This window comes from Lithobates pipiens, unplaced genomic scaffold, assembly GCF_037356315.1.
Source record: "Lithobates pipiens isolate NorthernLeopardFrog02 unplaced genomic scaffold, aLitPip1_a1.2 Scaffold_8, whole genome shotgun sequence".
Taxonomy (NCBI): domain Eukaryota; kingdom Metazoa; phylum Chordata; class Amphibia; order Anura; family Ranidae; genus Lithobates; species Lithobates pipiens.
Genome location: NW_027507903.1, coordinates 283206535 through 283229417, shown reverse-complemented (window position 1 = coordinate 283229417; position 22883 = coordinate 283206535). Strand labels below are relative to the sequence as shown.

Below are 22883 nucleotides of genomic sequence, written 5' to 3'. Positions count from 1 at the left end.
CATCCACTTTGGCAAGTATAAAACTGCAAAAAAAATAAAAAATCCTTTACTTCTCTTTTAAAGTGGTTCTAAAGGCAGGTTTTGTTATCTTAATGCATTCTATGCATTAAGATAAAAAAAAAAACTTCTTTGTGCCTGAGCCCCATCTCAATCCAGTGATGTTGCACAAGAGCCTTGGCTGTCCAGGGACTCTCCCTCTTTGGCTGAGACAGCAGTGGGCATCATTGGCTCCCGCAGCTGTCAAGGTCAGTGAGCCAATGAGAAGAGAGAGGACGAGGCTGAGCTGTGGCTCCATGTCTGAATAGACACACAGAGCAGCTGCGCGACTCTGGTGCCCCCATTGCAAGCTGCTTGGCTAGGAGTGCTAGCAGGGGAACCGAAATGAGGAGGATCTGAGCTGCTCTGGGCAAAACCACTGCACAGAGCAGTTAAGTATAACATGTTTGTTATTTTTAAACAAAACAAAAAAAGACGAGACTAATATTACTTTAAGCAGAGTGAGAGACTTAGGGTCTCTGAAATAAAACTGAACTGCCAAGGCTAGGATTGGTCCTTAGATGGTACTCAAAGCCAGATGTTGATTAAGACTAGATTGGAGGAAGCACACAATACATCCCACTGGGTACTTTGTAGGATGAAAGCCCATAAACTTGATCCAAGCAAAACAGGCCTTTCTGATGCAATGGTAGACTTTCTATAGTCTTTCAGAGTATAGGGTTGACCCCCATCTCTCAAGACTATGGCTTCAACTGCCATAGCCTAAAACCAGCACCCAAAAAAAAATATCAGGATGGAACACTGTTCCTTGGGACAAAGATCCGAACAATCCAGTTGGACACATGGAGGGTCTGCCAGGAGTCAAACGATGTCTGAGTCATCTTGGGCACATTCAGGGTCATCAGAATCACTGAAATTCCCACCATCTACAGTGGAGCAGACAAGGTAGAACCTGAAGGGGCAGAAAAGGCACAAATCAGGTTAAACTGGATTCCTTGGGGTCACCAGAGCATCAACTGCAAAGTTCAAAGGGTTCCTTTTTATTGAATCTGGACACCAGAATATCCACGCCCATTTACAAAGGACCTAGTCTGTTTGTCCCACGCTGTCAGCATGTTGACTTGCTGCATTAAAACGGAGCATGTGGCACAGCTTTGCAGGAGTAAACGGTTAGACCCAAGACTCTAAGACCCCCTTCACACTGAAGGCACTTTTCAGGCGTTTTAGCGCTAAAAATAGCGCCTCTCAAGCCACCCTAGTGTGAAAGCCTGAGTGCTTTCACACTGGGGCAGTGCGCTTACAGGATCAAAAAAAATAAATAAAATAAGAAAGAAAAAAAAAAGTCCTGCAAGCAGCATCTTTGGGGCGGTGCAGGAGTGGTGTATACATCGTTCCTAAACCACCCTTGCCATTGAAATCAATGGGCAGCGCTGCCGATACGCCTGCAAAGCAATTCGGCAGCGGCCACGTCAGCGGTAAAGCACCACTAAAACTAGTGCCGCTTTACCACTGATGTGGCCGCACTAGCAGTGTGAAAGAAGTCTTATACAGGCAAAGATCAATGGTTTCGTTTGGACCTGAAGAACTTGGGTACGAGAATGGTGGGGCAGAATTTTGTCTCAAAGCAGGAAGATTCTGAGTCATGTCTAAAGTCAGGTCCAGGTAACCCACAACATGAGTCCACTGAGAAGTGGGGGGTGCCACTGGGAAAAACCCTTGCAACAAGCTATGGCTGGTTTGGAGGGCCATGCATGTTTCTGTCTTAGATTTGGAACTGGAAGCTTGGGGGGATGAAAGAAACCTTTTTGAGCATCAGTAGTAGGCCTTCCGGTGGAAGTGCAAGCCTTTTTCTTTGGCAGAAGTACAGGTGCATCGCCTAATATTAGAATATCATCAAATAGTTAATTTATTTCAGTAATTTAAATTAAAAAAGTGAATCTCATATTTTATATAGATGGGTTACACATCGAGAGATGCATTTCAAGCATTTCTTTCTTATAATTTTGATAATTATGGCTTACAGCTAGTGGAAACCCAAAATTCAGTATCTCAGAAAACTAGAATATTACATAAGACCAACGACAAAGAAGGATTTTTAATAGAGAATTGTTGGCTTACTGAAAAGTATGCCCATGTACAGTATAGTATGCACTCAATACTTGGTTGGGGCTCCTTTTGCATGAATTACTGCATCAATGCGGCATGGCATGGAGGCCCAGGTTGCTTTGATAGCGGCCTTCAGCTCATCTGCATTGTTGGGTCTGGTGTTTCTCATCTTCCTCTTGACAATACCCCACAGATTCTCTATGGGGTTTAGGTCAGGCGAGTTTGCAGCCCAATCAAGCACAGTGATACGATGATCATTAAACCAGGTATTGGTAGTTTTGGCAGTGTGGGCAGGTGTCAAGTCCTGCTGGAAAATTAAATCAGCATCTCCATAAAGCTGGTCAGCAGAGGAAAGCATGACGTGCTCTAGAATTTCCTGGTAGAGGGCTGCATTGATGTTGGACTTGATAACACACAGCGGACCAACGCCAGCAGATGACATGGCTCCCCAAATCATCACAGACTGTGAAAAATTTTGCATTTCATTTGGAAATCTAGGTCCCAGAGTCTGGAGGACTAGTGCAGAGGTACAGAATCCAAGTTGCATGGAGTTAGTGTGAAGTTTCCACAGTCCGTGATGGTTTGGGGGGCCATTCAATGGAACTACGCTTCGCACACTCTTGTGCTGCCACAATCTGTTACTACATCACTATTTCCCAAACTATTTCCCTTGTTATATGCAATTACTAGGGATGGAGGCACATCAGTGTCTGGAATGTCTTTTTCACACCGGAGCCCTCTTCTGTTCCCCATCTGGGCTCCATTATGTGATTCTTTTAATTTTATTTTACATTTTGATTACAGTTAGTATTCAGTTTAGATTCACAAGGTCACACAATTTTATTTTTACACTATCTAATCCCATGTCCTCCATTGGATTTTACTGGCCTGAGGCAGTCCCCCTGTTTCATTGGTCCGGGAGCTGCGTTGCACTCTGGGCGCTCTTCTCCCTTTGCCCCTTGTCATTTGACACGAGGGAGGTGGGGGAGGTTGGTCCCAATGCGCATCAGCGCGGCACACTAGGCCGACAGAGTGACGCTCTCCCTCTGCGTCGCATTGTCGGCTGGTATTCATCTTGTGGCTGGTTCAAGAGGTGCCTTCCCACACCATCACGGACGGCAGCCTCCACTCGGGAGTGCTCCTCCAATTGTACCATGGTGGGTGGAATTTTGTGCGGATCAGCTGCCTACAAATATCCCCGCTTGCATTGTTTGTCTCAGGTGTTCGTGGTTGGCGTCTATAGGCAGTCTTAGTTTTTCACACTTTTCATTGGAACTACACAGGTACACTTCGCACACTCTGTGGTGCAACAATCGGTTACTACATCACTATTTCTCTTCCAGTTTTCTGGGAGGCTTTATGCACGTATTTTTTCCAATTCCCTGGCACTTAGCTATGTTGCCTATTCTATGGCTACTACACACCCACCATTCCCTATGCACACCTGTCTACTTCAGCTATATATAGTCTTCACAGACACCTTGGAGTCACTATCAGACAATATCAGCCACGGTGGCATGAGCTTCCTTGTTCTGGTGGGGAGTTGTGTTTGCGCTCTGTCTTGTGGGGCCCTCTCCACCTCAGCTCCCGGTGAAGACATCTGTGATGCTTCCTGACCTTTTAATATTCTGCTTTGACATGTTGAGTCCTCGAGTATGGGGATGATCACTTTCCCCCCATGGCCCTCAATTTTTTTTCCTCTTTTTCCCCCTTTATTTCTTCTATTGGGGTTAATATATGTTCAATGTTCTATATAATTTTTTTCGACAGAACTGTCACACGCATCAGCTCCTGATGAGGTGGTATGTATTAATTTATTCCCTGAAATCCGTAGAGCTTACAAATATGCACATCCCAATAACTTTATCTGTGAGGACAATTATTCCTGGTTAAATATGTCTTATATGATTTGGTAAATGGAGTAATAGCCATGACATCACATATTCACAGGGCTTGTGCTGTGTCATTTGGCCCCTTCTATCACCTAAAAAACCTGGCTGATACTGCCTGGTTATTCCATCCTCCCTGTAAACTGACCACAGTTTATCATGGCTGCTGAACCCTGACACCGTGGTCAGTTTAAGAGCTTCTGTCCGGTCAACCGCAGCTCTGCTCTCTGCAGTCCTCTGTCCTCTCTCACCCTCCCTGCCTGTCAGCTAGTCTGTGCCACTATGCTCTCCACCCCTTCCCTTCCTGCTGCTATCATAACTATAAAAACATCCCACCCCCTCTGTCAGCCAACATTATCTATCCGAGTGCCTGTGCTCCATAAAAAAAAAAAAAAAAAAGCAGATTATAACCTAGCGTCTTCTGATGCTCACAGGACTCCTGGGCTCCCTCTCCTCTCCAGCTGACATCAGCGACAGCGATTGGCCCCGCCCCTGCTATAGCTGTCAGCCGGGCAGAGGAGAGAGTCGAGAAATCACATGAGTGCCGGGAGACGCTCCATTATAAAGATATAAACTGCATTTTTTTTCCAGCACAGGTACTAGGATAGATAATGATAGGTAACAGAGGGGATGGGATGTTTGTAGTAAAGTGGCTTAACAACCACTTTAATCACTAGCCGACCAGCTGCCGCAGTTATACTGCAGCAGGTTGGCACGGCTGCGCAAATCGGCATAGCTATACATCGCTCCCTTAAGATGGCATAACAGACGCGTGCGCCCGCTGCGTGTCCCCGGAGCAGAGGTGCAATGTCCGCCGGCACCCGCGATCGCTCGTGACAGGACGAGAACGGGCATGTGTGTGTGTGTGTGTAAACACACAAATCTTGGTTCTCTCAGGGGAGAGGAGACAGATTCTGTGTTCTTACTAAGTAGTAACACTGATCGATCTCTTCACCTAGTCAGTCCCATCCCCCTACAGTTAGAACACACCTGGGGAACAGTTACCCCTTGATCGCCCCCTAGTGTTAACCCCTTCCCTGCCAGTGACATTTAGACAGTAATCAGTGGCTATTTATAGCATTGATTGCTGTATAAGTGTCAATGGTCCCAAAATAGTGTCAATAGCGTCCGATCTGTCTGCCGCAATGTTGCAGTCCTGATAAAAAAAAAAAAAACGCCATTACTAGTAAAAAAAAAAAAAAAAATGATAAAGATTCTATAAATATATACCCTATTTTGTAGACGCTATAACTTTTGCGCAAACCAATCAATATACGCTTATTGCGATTTTTTTTTTAACCAAATAGGATTTTTGCACTCTCCGTAAAATCCTTTTCTCTGACGTTCATTGACGGACACAGCTCCATTAAATCTTGACCGTAGGGTTATCACGCTACCTTCAGGAGAGGACTAGGCAGAACATGTAATACACGTGAAAAACAACAGAACTGTACAGTTCCGCCCAGGGGGTGGCCCCTCTGGCTATAACCCCTCAGCCTGCTTCCTGCAGCTCAGTACGTCAACAAGCAGTATAACGTAAAATAATAATAGGAAGGGTGGGTGCTGTGTCCATCAATGAACTTCAGAGAAAAGGATTTTACGGTGAGTACAAAAATCCTATTTTCTCTTTCATTCATTGATGGACACAGCTCCATTAATTCTTGAGCGTAGCGACGTCCCCAAGCAGTGTCAGAACGAGGGGTGGAAACAGCAAACATAACTTCACCCACAGCCAGAGGCGCTCTTCAACGGAGGAGTCGCCATCTGAACCGACCGCATCAGAACTTGCGGTCAACGTATGCATTGACAACCAAAATTTTACTTTCTCTAACAAGAAGAAAGTGTAAATTGCAACGATTACACGGAAGCCTGCAAAACATTGCGGCCAAAGCAAGCATCTGAAGATGCGCTTACATCAACTTTGTAGAACTTTGTGAAAGTGTGGACGGACGACCAAGTCGCCGCCTTACACACCTGGGAGACAGACGCTTGATGTCCGAAAGCCCAGGAAGTCCCAATTGCCCTGGTGGAATGGGCTGTGACAGGAAAGGGGGGCACCTGCCCCTTCAATGCGTAAGCCTGGACCACGATCTGTCTGATCCACCTTGAGATGGTCCTTTTCACGGAACCAGCCACCAAAACGAACAGAGAATCTGACTTCCGGAAGGGAGCCGTGGCAGACAGATATACCCTTAGGGCCCGGACCATGTCCAGGGAATGGAGGGCCACCTCCTTGGGGTGTGTCGGCTTAGGACACAGAGATGGTAACACAATGTCCTCATTGAGATGGAAGTCCGAAACCACCTTTGGAAGAAAGGAAAGTTGCAAACGCAGCACCACCTCATCATTGTGGAAAACCAGATAGCGGCTTTCTCTTGCAAGTCACCCTAACTCAGAAACCCTCCTGGCAGATGTAATAGCCACTAGAAAGACCACTTTCTGAGAGAGTCAACAAGGGAATTTCCCTGATGTTCTCAAACGGCGGTTTCTAAAGCACCAATAGCACCAGGTTCAGATCCCACGGAGGTAGGGGTGGTCGCACTGGAGGGACTACATGCTGAACCCCTTGCACAAAGGTGCTTACCAATGAGTGAGACGCCAGGGGTCGTTGGAAAAAAAAAAAAAAAAAAAAAAAAAAAGACAGCCAAGGCTGATATCTGTCCCTTGATGGTGCTTAAGGCCAGTTTCTGGTCCACTCCTCGCAATAAGAGCAGCAGGATCCTGGAAATGGAATAGGTGCACGGATGCCACCCCATCTCCTCACACATGGAGATATAAGCCTTCCACGACATTGTATATCTTCCGAGAAGAAGATTTTCATGCTCTCAGCAAAGTGGCGATTACCAAGTCCAGTCGACCTCAGTTCCTCAACACCTGGCTTTCAACAGCCATGCCGTTAAAATCAGCGATGGTAAAGCAGGATGGAGTATCGGACCTTGCGATAGGAGGTCTTGTCGCATCGGCAACCGACAAGGGGCATCCGCTTCCAGGCGCACTAGGTCGGCATACCAAGGACACCGGGGCCAATCTGGGGCTATCAGCATCACTGGAATCCCCTCGACCGCCACTCTGCAAAGCAGACGAGGCAACAGTTTGAGCGTAGGGAAAGCGTAAATCAGCCGGTACTGCTCCCAAGGAGCCACCAACGCGTCCACACAAGGCTATCTTGTCCTGGACACGAACCTCTGCACCTTACGACTGAGCCAAGAGGCCAGGAGATCCACATCTGTTGTGCTCCACCACAGGCAAAGAAACCCGAACCACCTCCGGATGCACGGCCATTCTCCCGGGTCCAGCATCTGGCGACTTAAGTAATCCGCCTACCAGTTTTCTACTCCCGGATGTATACAGCCGACAGGGCCGGTACATGCCGCTCTGCCCACTGGAGGATGTGAGCGACCTCTCGTTCTGCAGCCGAGATCCTTGTTCCTCCGTGATGGTTGACATATGCCACCGCCATGACGTTGTCTGACTGGATCCTGATTGGACGCCTTTGTAGCCTCATTGACCATATGAAGAGACATAGCCTGATCACTTGAAGCTCGAGCACATTGATCGGTAACTGGTATTCTTCCCGCGACCAGAGGCTGGGTTGACTGTACCCCCATCACTCATCCCTAGCTGGTCAGGCTGGTGTCCGTTGTGATCACTGTCCACTGAAGAGGTAGGAACGATTTCCCGTAACGAAGGGCCGGAGATCTCAGCCACCAAAGAGAGAGTCCCTGACTAACTGGCTCACCCGAATCTGCCGATCCAGGTATAACAGAGATTTGTCCCATTTGGACATTATCTCTCTCTGCAAAACTCTGGTGTGAAATTGGGCATACGGTACCGCTTCGAAGGAGGCTACCATGAGGCCCAGAACTAGCATGCAGAAACGCAGCGACGACCACCTGCGGTTCATCAACAGCTTCACCATGGCTCTGAGAGTCTGCAGTTTGTCCGAAGGGAGAAACACCCTCGCTTCCACAGAGTCCAGCAGTAACCCCAGGTATTCCAGGCTCCGAGTCGGCACTAGCACCAACTTCTTGAGGTTCAACACCCACCCAAACTCCTGTAGAGTTTACATGGTAATCGCCACATCCTCCCTTAATTCTGAGGAGGAAGCCGCTCTCAGAAGGAGGTCGTCTAGGTAACCCACGATTGCGATCCCACGTTGTTACAACAATGCCAAAATTGGAGCAAATACTTTGGTAAAGACTCGGGGTGCTGATGCCAGGCCAAAGGGGAGAGCCAAACTGGTAGTGCTCTTCCCTCACTGCAAATCGCAGGAACCTCTGGTGCCCGAGGCATATGGGTATGTGCAAGTACACGCTCTGGATGTCCAGAGATGCCAGGAAGTCCCCCTGATGGAGTGCAGCGACTACGGAGCGAACTGATTCCATTCTGAACCTTTATACTTTCACAAAGCAATTGAGGGCTTTTAGATCCAGAATGGGCCCCCTTCCTTTTTGGGGACTACAAACAGATTGGAGAATCCCTGAAACCTTTCCAGCTTTGGAACGGGTACTATCAACCCGCATCTGAGCAGGTCCCTTACTGCCCCAAACAAGGCCTCCCGGCGAGCTGGGAGTAAAAGGTATGCTGGAGGGAAAAAAATCTGGTGGCCAAGAGAGGAACTCTATTTTGTAGACCGATGAAATCAGTTTGCAGACCCATTGATTGGACAGCCGAGAGGCCCACCGAGCTGCAAACTTCCGAAGGCGACCCCCCCCACTCGCGTGTCCGGCAGGGGCAAACCTTCATGCGGTAGCACTTTTGCTCGCAGGCTTGCGAGATCAGGGGCACTTTTGCCCCTCAGTAGTTGCCCTGTCGGACTGGGAGCGTTTACCTGACGTCTTGGGCGGACGAAAAAGTCTCTTTTGAGCGGAAAAGGAGGGCCCTTGCCTGCGGCGTGGCTCCTTACCCTTCTTGGACTGTGGGAGCAACATGCTCTTCCCACCTGTGACGTTCTTAATAATGTCACCCAGCGAAGCTCCAAATAGCTGCTCCCCAAGGAAGGGCAAATCCGTCAGAGCTTTTTGATGCCTGGTCCGCAGACCAGCATTTCAGCCAGATCAGGCGCCGTAGCGCTACTGCTGATACCGATGCTCTGGAGAGCAGGGGGAAGTGTATCCAGGGCTGCATCACAGACATACTTAAGGCTGTGCACCAACTGGCCTGCTAGTTCTATGCAGACCGGGAGAGACTTGCTTCTCTAATTCATGGCCCACTCAGTAAGCATCTGCGACACCAAGGCTGTGGCCAGTACAGGTCGTAATGCTGACCCCACTACCGTAAACGTGGACCGGGCCACTGCCTCGGCTCTCCTGTTGGTAGGGTCCTTGATTGCAGGAGCCCCTTCTACCGGAATCGTGGTTACTTTATTTAACCTGGATACTGGGGGGGGTCAACGAATGGGGGAGCCAATCATTTTTTAAGGAGGCTCTCCTCAAAGCGGTAATGCACCGCCATCCTTTTGGAACTGAAAAGGTCCACTGCGGGCTTCCCCATTCCTTGTATATGAACTTATCAAAATAAGTCAGATACGGAAACACCTTAGGTGTACGGGCCGGTTTATGGGACCCAAAGGGAACCGACACCTCAGCAGAGGATCCTGATGCATCCTGTATTTTCAGGGTATCCCGCACAGCGGTCATAAGTGCTCCAACTAGCGCTTTTTTCTGTGCGGGAACTGGACACGGAATCATCCTCACTGTCCGAACGGTCCTGGTCAGCATCCTCTGACACATCAGAACAGGGGCCGCCAGTCACTGCAGGACCCGAGTCTGAATCAGGGGAGGTGCAGGGGATGTTTTTTTACCCCCCTTGCACCCGCATGCCACCTCCAACAAAGCGCCCAAGGGCACTGCACTATTTGCAGGCAAGCTGGTTGCAATTGCAGGGAGATCTGGGGAAGAAATGCCAGCTTCTGACGCCATGCTGATCCACCCTGTCTGCCACCCTTGGGGACTTAGGACAAGGTGCTCAATACCACCCTCCTAGCTGCAAACAGACTGAGGGGACCCACTGCAGGACTCACCACCCTGACCGAGTGCTGCGCCGTGCTGTCGCAGTGTCAGCTCACAAGTGTCCAGAAGTAAAAACCACGCTGTTCTGAGGCACAGGAACCAGCGCTGGAGAGAAAAAAAACGCACTGAGGATATAAGAAAATGGCCGCTGGGTGTTCCTGTATAGCAAAAAGCACTAGGAAAATGGCCGCCGGACTTCGAGAAAATGGCTGTTGCTCACAGAGACCAAAAGATACATGCTGTATACAGAGACTAACAGAAAATGGCAGCGGCCAGAGCTAATGGCGGTAGCACATGCAGAGGCCACAGACACCAGCATAGAGATCATCAGCATCAGAGCCCCCCCCGGCCAAGGTACATACACCGCACCACAGCCCAGTCCTGCAGTGTCCTCAGTGGGGGGGGGGGGGGGGAATACAGGGGCAGGGAGAGAAAAAAGGGAGAAGAGGGACCCCCTAATCAACCTCCCAGGGAATGCCCAGCTGCTCTGTCCTGCCGAGACAGGGAGAGCTGTACTTACCGTCCGGACGAGCTGGAGGCATCTCATCACAGACCCACACCCAGGCAGTACGGGGTGGCTGCTGGCCACGGCACACTGTGAGAAAGACATCCGTAGTCCGGTCATATGTGTATCCCGGAGCATGTAGCTCACCGGCCACCTCTGGAGTCTGAAGGGAATGTCATGGTCGACCCGGCATGTAGCTAGGGCCTTCACATGCTTGATGGCCAGGCTGAGAAGACTACAAGGATCTATACTATCCAACCTGTTACCCAGCCGGCTGTTGATAGATCACAGGATCAATATCTTGCGCAAAAATCCAGAAAAAAATCCCCATGGACGCATGGTCCCAGCAGGGAGCCTAGGTCCTTCTCCTTCACTAGGCAGAAAAAAACTGAGCTGCAGGAAGCAGGCTGAGGGGTTATTGCCAGAGGGAGCGCACCCTGGGCGGAACTGTACAGTTCTGTTTTTCATATCTATTACATGTTCTGCCTAGTCCTCTCCTGAAGGTGGCGTGATAACCCTACGGTCAAGATTTAATGGAGCTGTGTCCATCAATGAACGAAAGAGAAATATGTAGAATTATACATATCGGCCTAAACTGATGAAGAAATTATTTTTTTTGTTTTATTTTTTGGATATTTATACCAAAAAGTACAAAATATTGCGTTTTTTTTCAAAATTGACGCTCTTCTTTTTGTTTATAGCGCAAAAAATAAAAACCGCAGAGGTGATCAAATACCACCAAAAGAAAGCTCTATTTGTGGGGAAAAAAGAAGCATACATTTTGTTTGGGTGCAACGCCGCACGGCCATGCAATTGTCAATTAAACAATGCAGTGCTGTATTGCAAAAAATGGTCTGGTCAAAAAGGGGGCAAATCCTTCTGGGGCTTAAGTGGTTAACCACTTCGCACCCAGGCCAAGTCTGACATGTCTCTCCTACATGTAAAATTCCTAATTTTTTTGCTAGAAAATTACATAGAACCCCCAAACATTATATATGTTTTTTTAGCAAAGACCCTAGAGAATACAATGGCGGTCGTTGCAACTTTTTATCTCGCACGGTATTTGCGCAGCAATTTTTCAAGTTTCATGCTTAATAAAAAAAAACAGTAAAGTTAGCCCATAATGCATAATTTGCATAATGTGAAAGAGGAGGATACTCCGAGTAAATAGATACCCAACATGTCACGCTTCAAAATTGCACGCGCTCGTGGAATGGCGCCAAACTTTGGTATTTAAAAATCCCCATAGGCGACGCTTATTTTTTTACTGGTTACATGTTTTGGGGTACAGAGGAGGTCTAGAGCGGCGATACCTCACGTGTGGTTTGAACACCAATTTCATGTGGGCGGGACTTACGTATGCGTTCGCTTCTGTGTGCGAGCTCACGGGGACAGGGGCGCTTTACTTTTTTTTTTTATTGTTCATGTTATTTTTATTTTTTTAGTTTGACACTTAAAAAAAAATAAAAAAAAATTAAAAAATTGATGACTTTTATTCCTATTACAAGGAATGTAAACATCCCTTGTAATAGAAATATGGCACGATCGGACATATTTACAGTGAGATATGGGGTCAATAAGACCCCATATCTCACCTCTAGGCTGGGAAGAATAAAATAAAAAACAAAAAAACGATCCTGGCTTCCCTGCCAAATCGGCGCTGTTAATTTGAATACCGAGGCCGGGTGTGACGTCATAACATTGCGCCCGGCTTCCGAACGATCATAGAGACTCCGGGGACTATCTGGTCCGCCGGAAATCTCTATGTAACTGGCGGGGGCCGGCCGATCCTGTTATTGACTCACCAATGGAAGCGGTGAGTTGGTACAAGCACCGGAGGGCGGCGAGACGTCCCCTCCCGCCGCCCGTAAGAACGTTCAAGCGGCGGAACAGCCGCTATGCTCATTCTTATGGTGCAGGGAATCACCGGCTGAAAATGCCGATATCTGAATGATGTCTGTGGCCTCAGGCATCATTCAGATATAACCACCGAAAGCCCATGACGTCAATAGACGTAGTATGGGCGCCAAGTGGTTAAAGTGTAACTAAAAGGAAAGAAGGGGGAAATGGATTAGAACACCTGTCAGGTTTTATTGCTGTCTGTGCCCTCGTTAGGGAGATTCAACCTCTCTATTTGCCCTGTTTACTATTATCATTGAAAGTAGGGATGCACCGAATGGGTTTTTTGGTGCCGAAACCGATACCGAAAATTAAAAATACACTAGGCCGAAAACCGAAACCGATACCGAAACAGCACCGATACCGAAAATGGCTGTTTTCAAAAAATATTTTTATACAGGTAATGGTCAGAGGCTGGCGACACGGTACAGGAGGTGGTCAGAGGCTGGCGACACGGTACAGGAGGTGGTCAGAGGCTGGCGACACGGTACAGGAGGTGGTCAGAGGCTGGCGACACGGTACAGGAGGTGGTCAGAGGCTGGCGACACGGTACAGGTGGTGGTCAGAGGCTGGCGACACGGTACAGGTGGTGGTCAGAGGCTGGCGACACGGTACAGGTGGTGGTCAGAGGCTGGCGACACGGTACAGGTGGTGGTCAGAGGCTGGCGACACGGTACAGGAGGTGGTCAGAGAATGGCAACACGGTACAGGAGGTGGTCAGAGAATGGCGACACGGTACAGGAGGTGGTCAGAGACTGGCGACAAGGTACAGGAGGTGGTCAGAGACTGGCGACACGGTACAGGAGGTGGTCAGAGACTGGCGACACGGTACAGGAGGTGGTCAGAGACTGGCGACCTGATAAAAGAGATAAGTGCAGCCAGTGTTGCCCCCTGTGATGCAGCCAGTGTGTGTTGCCCCCTGTGATGCAGCCAGTGTGTGTTGCCCCCTGTGATGCAGCCAGTGTGTGTTGCCCCCTGTGATGCAGACAGCGATGCCCCTCTGCAGTGAAGAGAGCCGTCTGGTTGAATAGAGCGCCGGGAACATCACAGCTTTAATTTCAATAGCTGTGTGTTCCCCGTCGCGCGCCGTCACACACAGCCCCTCCCCCTTGTCCGGGGAACTTTGATAGACAGATCACCCGTCCAGATTGGACGGGTGATCTGTCTATCAAAGTGCCTGGACAAGGGGGAGGGGCTTGTGTGACGGCGCGCGACGGGGAACACACAGCTATTGAAATTAAAGCTGTGATGTTCTCGGCGCTCTATTCAACCAGACGGCTCTCTTCACTGCAGAGGGGCATCGCTGGCTGCATCAGTCCTGCGCTATTCACCCCATCATGGGAGGCACCAGGGGCGGGGCGGAGTTCCGCCCAGGCCCCGCCCCATTTTCGGCTCAATTATCGGCTGTTTTTTCCTTTCGGCAAATTGCCGAAAAGGGCATTTTCGGCCGATATGTTTCGGCGGCCGAAATTTCGGTGCATCCCTAATTGAAAGCAAAAGAAAATCCCAAATTTTGGGTTCTCCCCAGAGGGAAAAACTTTAAATGGGGACACCAGTTCTGGTGATCTGGGGGTTCCCAAGAGATTTCCTTATTTGCAGGGATTTCCTCTCACTTCCTGTTTGGCTATGGGAGGAAATTAGGATAAATCTCCCCCAATGGGATACAGATGGCAATTAAAGGGGTTATAACCCTCCCTTACGCTATCCAAAATGAAAATAAAAGTTTTAGAGTTCTACTTTAAAGTCTAACGCCACCTTTTAGACCCATATACATCAGAGATCTGTGAATGATTGAACTCCCCTCCGCTACTGTAGCAGATAGACTTGTAGTTCTTAATGGAACATAAGTGTGGTTATTACTTAGTAACTGAAAGTCCATACTTCAATATGGACAAGGAGCTCAAGGAATAGCCGGCAGGAGCCTGTGCATTGTACCCACGATCCACTGATCGCCGTTGGAAAGCTTTGCAGGTTCACTTGTGCAATAATAATAAAATGCACATCTTTTTGCTGCAAATATTTGCATTGAAGAGAGGAGTGTATTTCTGGCAGATCAACTGTTTTTTTTTTGTAATTGCAGGGTCTTAAAAGGGATGACATAAGGGATAAAACATGGGAAAATGTGAAAGTATTGCAAAAACGTACTTCATACATGTTGGTAGATTTCTATTTTTCTTAGTACAGCCTTCCTTTAAAAAGTACAGCTTACCACAAGCTGAATGAATAAACACACGACATTGGATTGCAGGAAGGAGATAAAAGATATGTTCTTGCATATACAAGTGGAATATAAAGATCAATTTTAATAAATACAAAACCGCTTTATATCGTTTTTTTTTTTAATACTTTAAAATTTACCTTAAAACGGGAGTTAAAGTATCATATCTAGTTTCTGGACTCCAGGTTATAGCATCCACTCTTACTTCATGGTGAAATGTTTTCAGAATCTTAAACTCTATACCATTTACAGAGGTATCTTCTTCCTGTATTACAAATGATACACATTTTTTATGTTATAGACAGCTGCATACAAATATTCCTGCAATACAGCACACACAGTTTTAATGGAGACAAAATAGGATTAATTTACTAATTTTAAAATCAATTTCCTGGAGAACAGTACAGGACACATGCCTCTTTATATCATTACAACTGGATTACTTGCAGCTACATTCAGGTGACTTGACACTGGCAGCTGGGACACCCTCTTATAACCCTTCCCACTCCCACCTACCTTAAGTTTTGAAGCATATAATATGGAGATTGTAAAAGCATTGGCGAAGGACCTGTGTCTTGTACTGTGTTCCAGAACACAGAGTTTACTGGTAGGTTTTTACTGGTTGATAATACAGTACAGGACATGAGCTTCTTTATATCATTATGACCAGGACATCCAAAAGAAGTCTAGTGGTCAATACTCCAATGTCACCAGGTTTATAGAAGAACAACAAATCAAGACTGCTTGACACATTCAGAGCAGCTTGTAGTATACACCTGAATGTGGAATCAAAAGGTCTTAATGATCACTTGTCTGATCCACCTAGCAATGCTGGAGTAAGATGCAGGGAAACGCTTACCAGCGATCTCAGGAAACACAAAGAAGAAATCAGATTACTGAAATTATGTTGTAGCTCACCGGGCAAACTGCGTGCAGACAGTGCAGGGGAATTTCCCTAGGATGTTTGGAGAAGGAGCCCCATCTCTCTCCAGTGATGTTCACGAGTGTCTTGGCCATCCGGGACTCTCCTCTTGATTGGTTGAGACACAGCAGCGGCACCATTGGCTTCCGCGGCTGTCAAAGTCAGTTGGCCAATCAGGGGAAAAAGGAGGTGGGGCCGGGTCGGGGCTGTGTCTGAATGGGCACATGGATCTGTGACTCAGCTCGGGTGCCCCCATAGCAAGCTGCTTGCTGTGGGGTACTCAACAGGAGGGAGAGGCCAGGAGAAACGAAGAGGGACCCAGGAAGAGGGGGACATAGGCTGCTCTGTGCAAAACCAACTGCACAGAGGAGGTAACTATAACAGGTTTTTTTTTTTTTTAAACAAAACCTTATAATCACTTTAATATAAAAGACAGCTGTCCCTCAGGACTGCGGCTTTCATAGCCATACCATTGAGGCCAGCAACTGAGAAGCAGAATGGAACACCGGTATTTGTGACAGGAGGTCAGCACAGTTCAGAAGTGCCTATGGAGCGTCTGTCAGAAGTCAGAGTATGTCTAAGCACTTCATTCTCCTGGGCCAATTTGGTGCTATGAGAATCACCGGAATGCCCTCCATCTCAATCCTGCGAAGTAGGTGGGGAGAAAAGCATAGAACAGGCTGAACTGATTCCATGGAGTCACCAGAGCATCTACTGGCAAGGCCCCCCAAGAATTCCTGGATCTGGTAAAAAAAAAAAAAAAACAACAAAAAAGAAAAAAAACAGTCCAGTGAGTTAAGTGATACATCTACATCAAGTCTAACCCATCTATGACAAAAGGTTCGAGCTACCTCTGAATGGAGGTCTCATTCTCCCATCTACAGGCACTGGCAAAAGAGAAAGTCTGCCTGCCAATTGTCCACACCTGGGATGTGAATGGTGAGCAGAGCCAGTAAAGTTCCACCCAAGAGAGCTGTAAGAGTGGCATGATGCCAAGTGTCTCCTTGAGGATAGACGTAGACCAGGACAGTGGCATTGTCTAACTGGATTCTAGTTGGTTGTCCTTGCAGAAGAGTCCCACATTGAAGGGGCAACCAAATCACTTTGACTTCAAGTATGTTTATGGGAAGGCGAGTTTTCTCTGGATGCCCACGTTCCCTTCACTGAGAGGGTCCCCAGGACAGTATCCCAGCCTGACAGGTTGGCATTGTGAGAACCCACCACAGTTGTAGGAGAAAGCATTCTCAACTCCAGTGCGGAGTTGGAAATCCAGTATGCCAAGAGCAGTCTGGCCTTGGGGGTCAGGCGAATGGGGTGGCCTAATTACAGAGTCCATTTGTCTCACACTGCAACAATGTTAAGCTGCAATGGTCTGGGGTGAAACTGGGCATATGGAACAGCCTCGAAGGATGCAACAATAAGACCCAAAATCCTCATTCAGAGGCGAGGGTAATGGGATTGCAGTTTTTCCCAAGGCAGGAAGATTTTGTACAGGGCTGTGTCTAGATTCAAGCCCAAATGTTTTAATCTGAGATAGGTCCAGCAATGACCTCAGACCAAGGATCCACTCAGAACTGTTAGGGACTGAGAAAACTGGTTCTTCAGCAGAAGATCATCCAGGTACCCCACTACATGGATTAGCATGAAGCAGAGACAAAACCAGGACAAACACTATGGTGAAACCCAAGGGGTCGTGGACAGGCTAAATGGGAGAGCAACAAATTGGTAATGCTGGTCACCCATATGATTGTTTACGAGATTATACATTACCTGTTGCTTCAGTTCCAAATGCCGTTGCTCATAACATGTTCAACACCAGCGTCAATTGTCAAGTAAGTGGCTGCACATATTGCTTACACCAATAAATGCATAATTACAAAAATGTTTGTTTCCTTCATAGAGATTTAGTTGCTACTAATAGCAAGTGATGGTTTATTGCTGAGGGTATTTTATATGACACAGAAAATATAATGTGGGTAGGCTAGGTAGAGTATGTGTGTGTTAATCGGTCTGTGCAGTTAGATCAATGAGAGCTTACTGCCATTGTGTGTGGGACTGGGGGCCAAACTAAATAGCTGGTGGTCTTCCATCCTATAAACTCTAAGCTCACATAGAACTACTTGTGCGGATAGATTGGTAAATCAAATGTATTGTGCTGCATCAGGTAAGTCCCTTCAGGTATGACTTGCTATAATGTAAAGTTTTGCCAAGTTTTTGCAATAAAGCTTTTTAAACTTTTCATTGCGTCTGTGATCACCTCTGGTGTGTAGTTCAGAGTGGGGATATCTGATCCATAATTAAAGGCAATGTAAAACAATTTTAATAGAACCTTATGGTGCTGAGTTAACAATATACAGCTTCACGATATGATCAACATAAGAGCATTCTATTGGGGAGGACAAACTAGCTTCAGTGGGCAATTAGGATGTTCCACAAAACACTGCAGTTCTCATTGGCTAAAAACACAACAACCCTTAGATTGGTTGCTGCGCTTTTTACCCAGTTTCTGTAAAGCTGCTTGTACTACAGCACCACAGACAGATCATCTCCACAGTGTTTGCAGCTTTCTACATGACATGATGAAGATTATGCAGTTAGCTGTAGGGTTCCAATGTACATTCTGGAATATATCATGAAGCAAAATGTGCAGGAAGAAGGCTCAGTAAAAAAGGACTGGCATTTCATAGGACACGGTGAGTTTATCTTATTTTCGAGGTTTAAAACATTATTTCTGGAAAAACAGAACAGTTAACAGGTATGAACTCTTAAAAAGATAGTCAAGATTTACATATATATTTGAGAATTATAGACTTTTGGTATTTCCCCTCCTGAATTTGTTTCCGTGAGCAGTTTTGGCTGTCAAATACATACAATCAGCGTTATGTTAACAGACATTTGTAATAGGGGGTTCTGTCTTTTCACATGCTTGCTTACTCAGGATCTAAGTAGTGATAAACTTGTACTAGTAGTACTTTGACAGGTTATGCAATTCTCGATTATTGGAGGATACTGTAGAGGTGGTAAAAAAAAATAAAAAACTTTGCTACAGCATTGCAATGGTTACTAAAGGAAAATCACATAAAGTGCATTAGCAATTAATGTATATTTCTTATCCTCATAAAATGCAACATTCATTTAATCCTAAAAAGGCACTAATAAAGCACATTGTCAGACTTCTTTCCTGGTACTTCACAACTGCTTCCACTTAAGCAAGAAAGCCAATGGTTCCTGTGTAGTGTCTGAATAAGTGATGACATAAAGAGAAATAGTTTGTTTTATTTAACCAATGCTATACTGCACAGTGTTTTGATAAAGAGATTTGGATTCGCCTTGGCCCTTTCATCATATTCAGAATAATTATATTATAATCATTGCAAAGAAACTGAGGATTTTTTGTAATTATATAAAAGAACATTAATTGAGTTTGTAGATTTTATTACTTGAATATAGCCACTGAATGTATTCATGCCATGTACTAACAAATGAGTGAAAAAGTGATCTGCACCCAACAATGCAAAAATAGCAGTTGTATTCTATATGCAAATATGCGGTGCAAAGTCTTCATTGCAACATTACTAGGTTTCAAACCCTAAAAGATTTGTCATCAAGCTTGATATCAATCTTGACCGGAGTTCCTTTGATAATGAAAGTACTTATTGCTCCAAACTTAAAATAACTAACCTGTTAGGGTTGGAGACGTAGCAATGTTGCAATAGGAATTCTGAAACTTTGTTACGACAATTTTTATATGCAACTAAAGAGTTATTTCTGTGCTGTTAAGACATTGGTGCAGGTCACTTTTTCAGAATTGTTGACAAGTGACAACACCTCAAGTGCCAAAGGGGCTGCGTTCTTTCCAAGAGGCATTACAGAGAGGTGTGCATGGTGAATGGACAAAAAGAACCGAGTGGCAACTTCACCAACAAAAAATAAGTTTCCGATGCTCAATTTGCAGCCCTCGAGGCACCTACAGACAGTATTCTGTGTTTAGCCAGTGAAGGAAAGATATTCTTCCAACTAGCTCTTAGTAATAAATAGTTTTGTTTATTTATTTTAGCCTTACCGTTTACCTATGCTGCCCATTTTCTCTTAGTCTAGGTTCACACTGAAATCGTGCGACTTCACAGCAGCAGTAGGTAGAACAGAGAACAGTGGGGAACTGGTGTCCTCAGTGGGAGGGACAGGTATATAGGAGGTAGAGTGGGAAATGGGGTGCCATGGGCAAGAGGTGGGGGTGTGTGTGTGTGTGTGGGGGGGGGGGGGCTACAGTGGGGAAAAGGAGTGTAGGGTGGGTATAGTGGGGAACAGGTGTGCAGGAAAGAGGAAGACGGGCATTCAGGGGGGGTGCAGTGGGGAACAGGAGTGGGGAATAGGTATTTAGGCAGTACAGCGGGGAATAGGTGCAGGGGGCATTCAGGGTGGTACAGTGATGAATAGGTGTTCAGGGCGGTATAGCAGAAGAATAGGGGTGCAGGGGGGTACAGTGATGAATAGGTGTTCAGGGCGTTACAGCAGCAGAGCAGGTATGCAGGGGGCTACAGCGATGCAGCAATCGAGGTGATCCGAGGAGTGAAGGTGCAGTAACTGGGGTGATTTGAGGTGTTTTTTTCCAGACTTTTATTACAAGCAGGGACAATTCGCAGTGATCGGGGGACATATCCAGGAGGCTTAGGGCTCCTTCGCCTAAGTAGACAAAAATGTTTGTCCAAGTCCTGCTGCTAGCCATCCGTGCATCTGCAGTAGCTGAATCTTCATCTGTGGAGTCTGCTGTGCATGGAGGGAGGAACAGCCTTGATGTACCACCGCAGAGGAGTGTGGGGATGAAACAACTCCTTTCAGAATGCTTCCTATATCAGCCTTGCTAAGCCCACCAGGTGAAAATTCAGCTGGGACCTGAGAAAAAAAGTATCGGTAATTGCTATCGGCGAGAACTTAAAACAAACAAACAAACAAACAAAAAAAAAAGTATTGGTAATCTTACTGGTTGATTAAATAAAAAAAGTGGTTTAGTGCATCCCTAGTCTTGACCCTAAGGACATCCCAAAGTAGTGACCATTAAAGAGGAAGTAAACCCAGATGGGATTTACTTCTTCTTTTGCTCCCCGCAAGGCTTGCAAATTAAAAGCATACTGGGCTAGTATGCATCTCATACTAGTCCATTATATGACACTTAACTGCAAATGAAGCCCGCGCTGTCCCCTGTGCAGGCCATGTCCATCTTCACCCCTCTTCATTCCAGGGCTGCGGCCTCCAGCCATGTGACTGGCCGGAGTTGTGCGACGCATGCGCGCGAGAGCCGTCAGTCACGGCACACGCTGGGGGAAGAAACGGCACAGTGGTCCGATTCTTCACAGTGTATGCGCCGATGACGACATCGGTGCACTACAAGTGAAATATTTCCTAACAGGAAATAAAGGAGACTGACCTTTAATTGCATGGGCTTGAACAACAGTAGTTGAAGAAGCAGCCAACTCCTTTAGGCCGGGTTCACACCGCTGCGATGCGGGAACGCCGCGAATCCGCGGCGTTTTCCCGCATCGCATTACTCCCGCCGGCAGTTCACACTGCCCTATGCGGATGGCTGGGAGTGTCAATGATATGTTAATGACACCCCCAGATCCGTCCGCATATCGCAGTGCGATCTGCCGACTCGCACAGGAATCGGATCGCATGGTGTGAACCCCCATGCGATCCGATTCTGTTGCGGACCAAAAAAAGGGTCCCGTGCGAGTTTGCTGCGGGAGCGATGCGAATTCAGCCATACTATCTGTATGGCTGAACTCGCATCGCTACGGAGATCGGATGTGATTTGAGGTGCGAATCACATCCGGATCTCCCCCCGCAGCAGTGTGAACCCAGCCTTAGTGGACCATGGATGACCACAAAGAGAGTCTGTCTTGATAAACAAAGCCATAGCCGACAGACACACCTGAACAGCCTGAACCACATCTAGGAGAATATGCTTAGGGTGTGTTGGTCGAGGACCAGAAGAAAGAACAATGTCCTCATTAAGGTAATAGACATAAACCACTCCTGCAATGTAAAACATGGAGAGAGCAGGAATGTGAGGTTTCGCCCACCAAAAAATGTGAGATTCTTCTAGCACCACTGCCAGAGTTTCACAAAGACATTGAGCAACCTGGGTCTCAGGACCATCTGAACGCCATCCTTCTTTGGCACAATAAACAGATTGACATCAAACAAAATAAAAATCCTTAAACCTTTCGAGGACAGCCCAGAGAGTTATCAGTCCCTGATGGAGTAAGCCCTCGACTTTTGAAGCATATTTATAAAGCAGGTAATCTGAATTTTCCAAGTATGTTTTAAATGACAACTGATTAACTATCAGTGAATGTCAGGCAAACATCACATCTGCTGCTTTAGAAGTATGCCCCCATCCATGTACATCCTCATATGACGTTTTTGGATACATTTTTATCGTCATAATTGTCAATGTCAAGCCACAGGTCTACTGAACACATTATGAGGTTACTTTAGAACTTTTAGAGTTAAAGTCTCAGGAAATTATTGCTCTAACTTGGCTCTGGTACTTCACAAAAACCTATGTGGTTACACAAAGTCCTATATTAATTACATATCTGGAACTAATAAAACAAGTCAATATAATATTTTTATGAACTTCCAAAAGGTTCACTAATACATAAAATATTTGTCACATTTTAGATAACCAGAAGGTTTTGTTCCCTTCCAATTTAAATGTATTTTGTTTTGAAGTCTATTTCAGGCAATGTTCCTTTGGCTTAATAGAAGTTTAAAGCGGACCTTCAGTCATTTTTTTCAACTTTCCATCTATTAAATCTTCTGCCCTTGTTTTAACTTTGGATGATAGCAAAACATTTTTTTTTTCTGCCAGTAAATACCTTGTACAGCTCACTGCCTGTTTCTTGTATGGTAAAAAAAAGTCTAGGGTTATCACATCATGTACAGCTCTCTCTCGCATGAGAGTTTGCCAGGAAGAGAGGGGGGATGAGTCATAAGAGGGCCAGTGAAAGCTGCAGAGCTGGAGGTGTGCCTGTGTGGGCAGCTTTAGCTGCCACAGTTAAAATGGATGCAGGCAGACTATTTGGCAAGTACGGAATTACAGTATATATAAAATAATATGCAAGGTAATTGGAGGGAAGCTTCAGAATGGCAAAGAAGTTTTTATTACAAATTATGTGAGCAGACTGCAGTTCCTCTTTAAGGAATCCACTTTTTAACAATTTGGGGCCGATGCCAGAATCTCACATTACCTTGAAAAAGTTCACCTATTCACTCTTCCTCAGCCGGTCTGTTGATTTATGCCCCTCCCACTTGGAATGGCTTTAACAAGTCA

At 46.4% G+C, this 22883-nt stretch overlaps 1 protein-coding gene across 1 annotated transcript in view; it reads right to left on the bottom strand.

Moving 5' to 3' along the window:
• Positions 1-22883, bottom strand: part of NUP37 (nucleoporin 37) — a 98158-nt gene that overhangs the window by 49787 nt on the left and 25488 nt on the right. The window contains exon 3 of the mRNA XM_077472200.1: positions 14766-14890. Within this exon, the coding sequence (XP_077328326.1) occupies positions 14766-14890 (125 nt within the window). The remainder of the gene's footprint in view (positions 1-14765; positions 14891-22883) is intronic.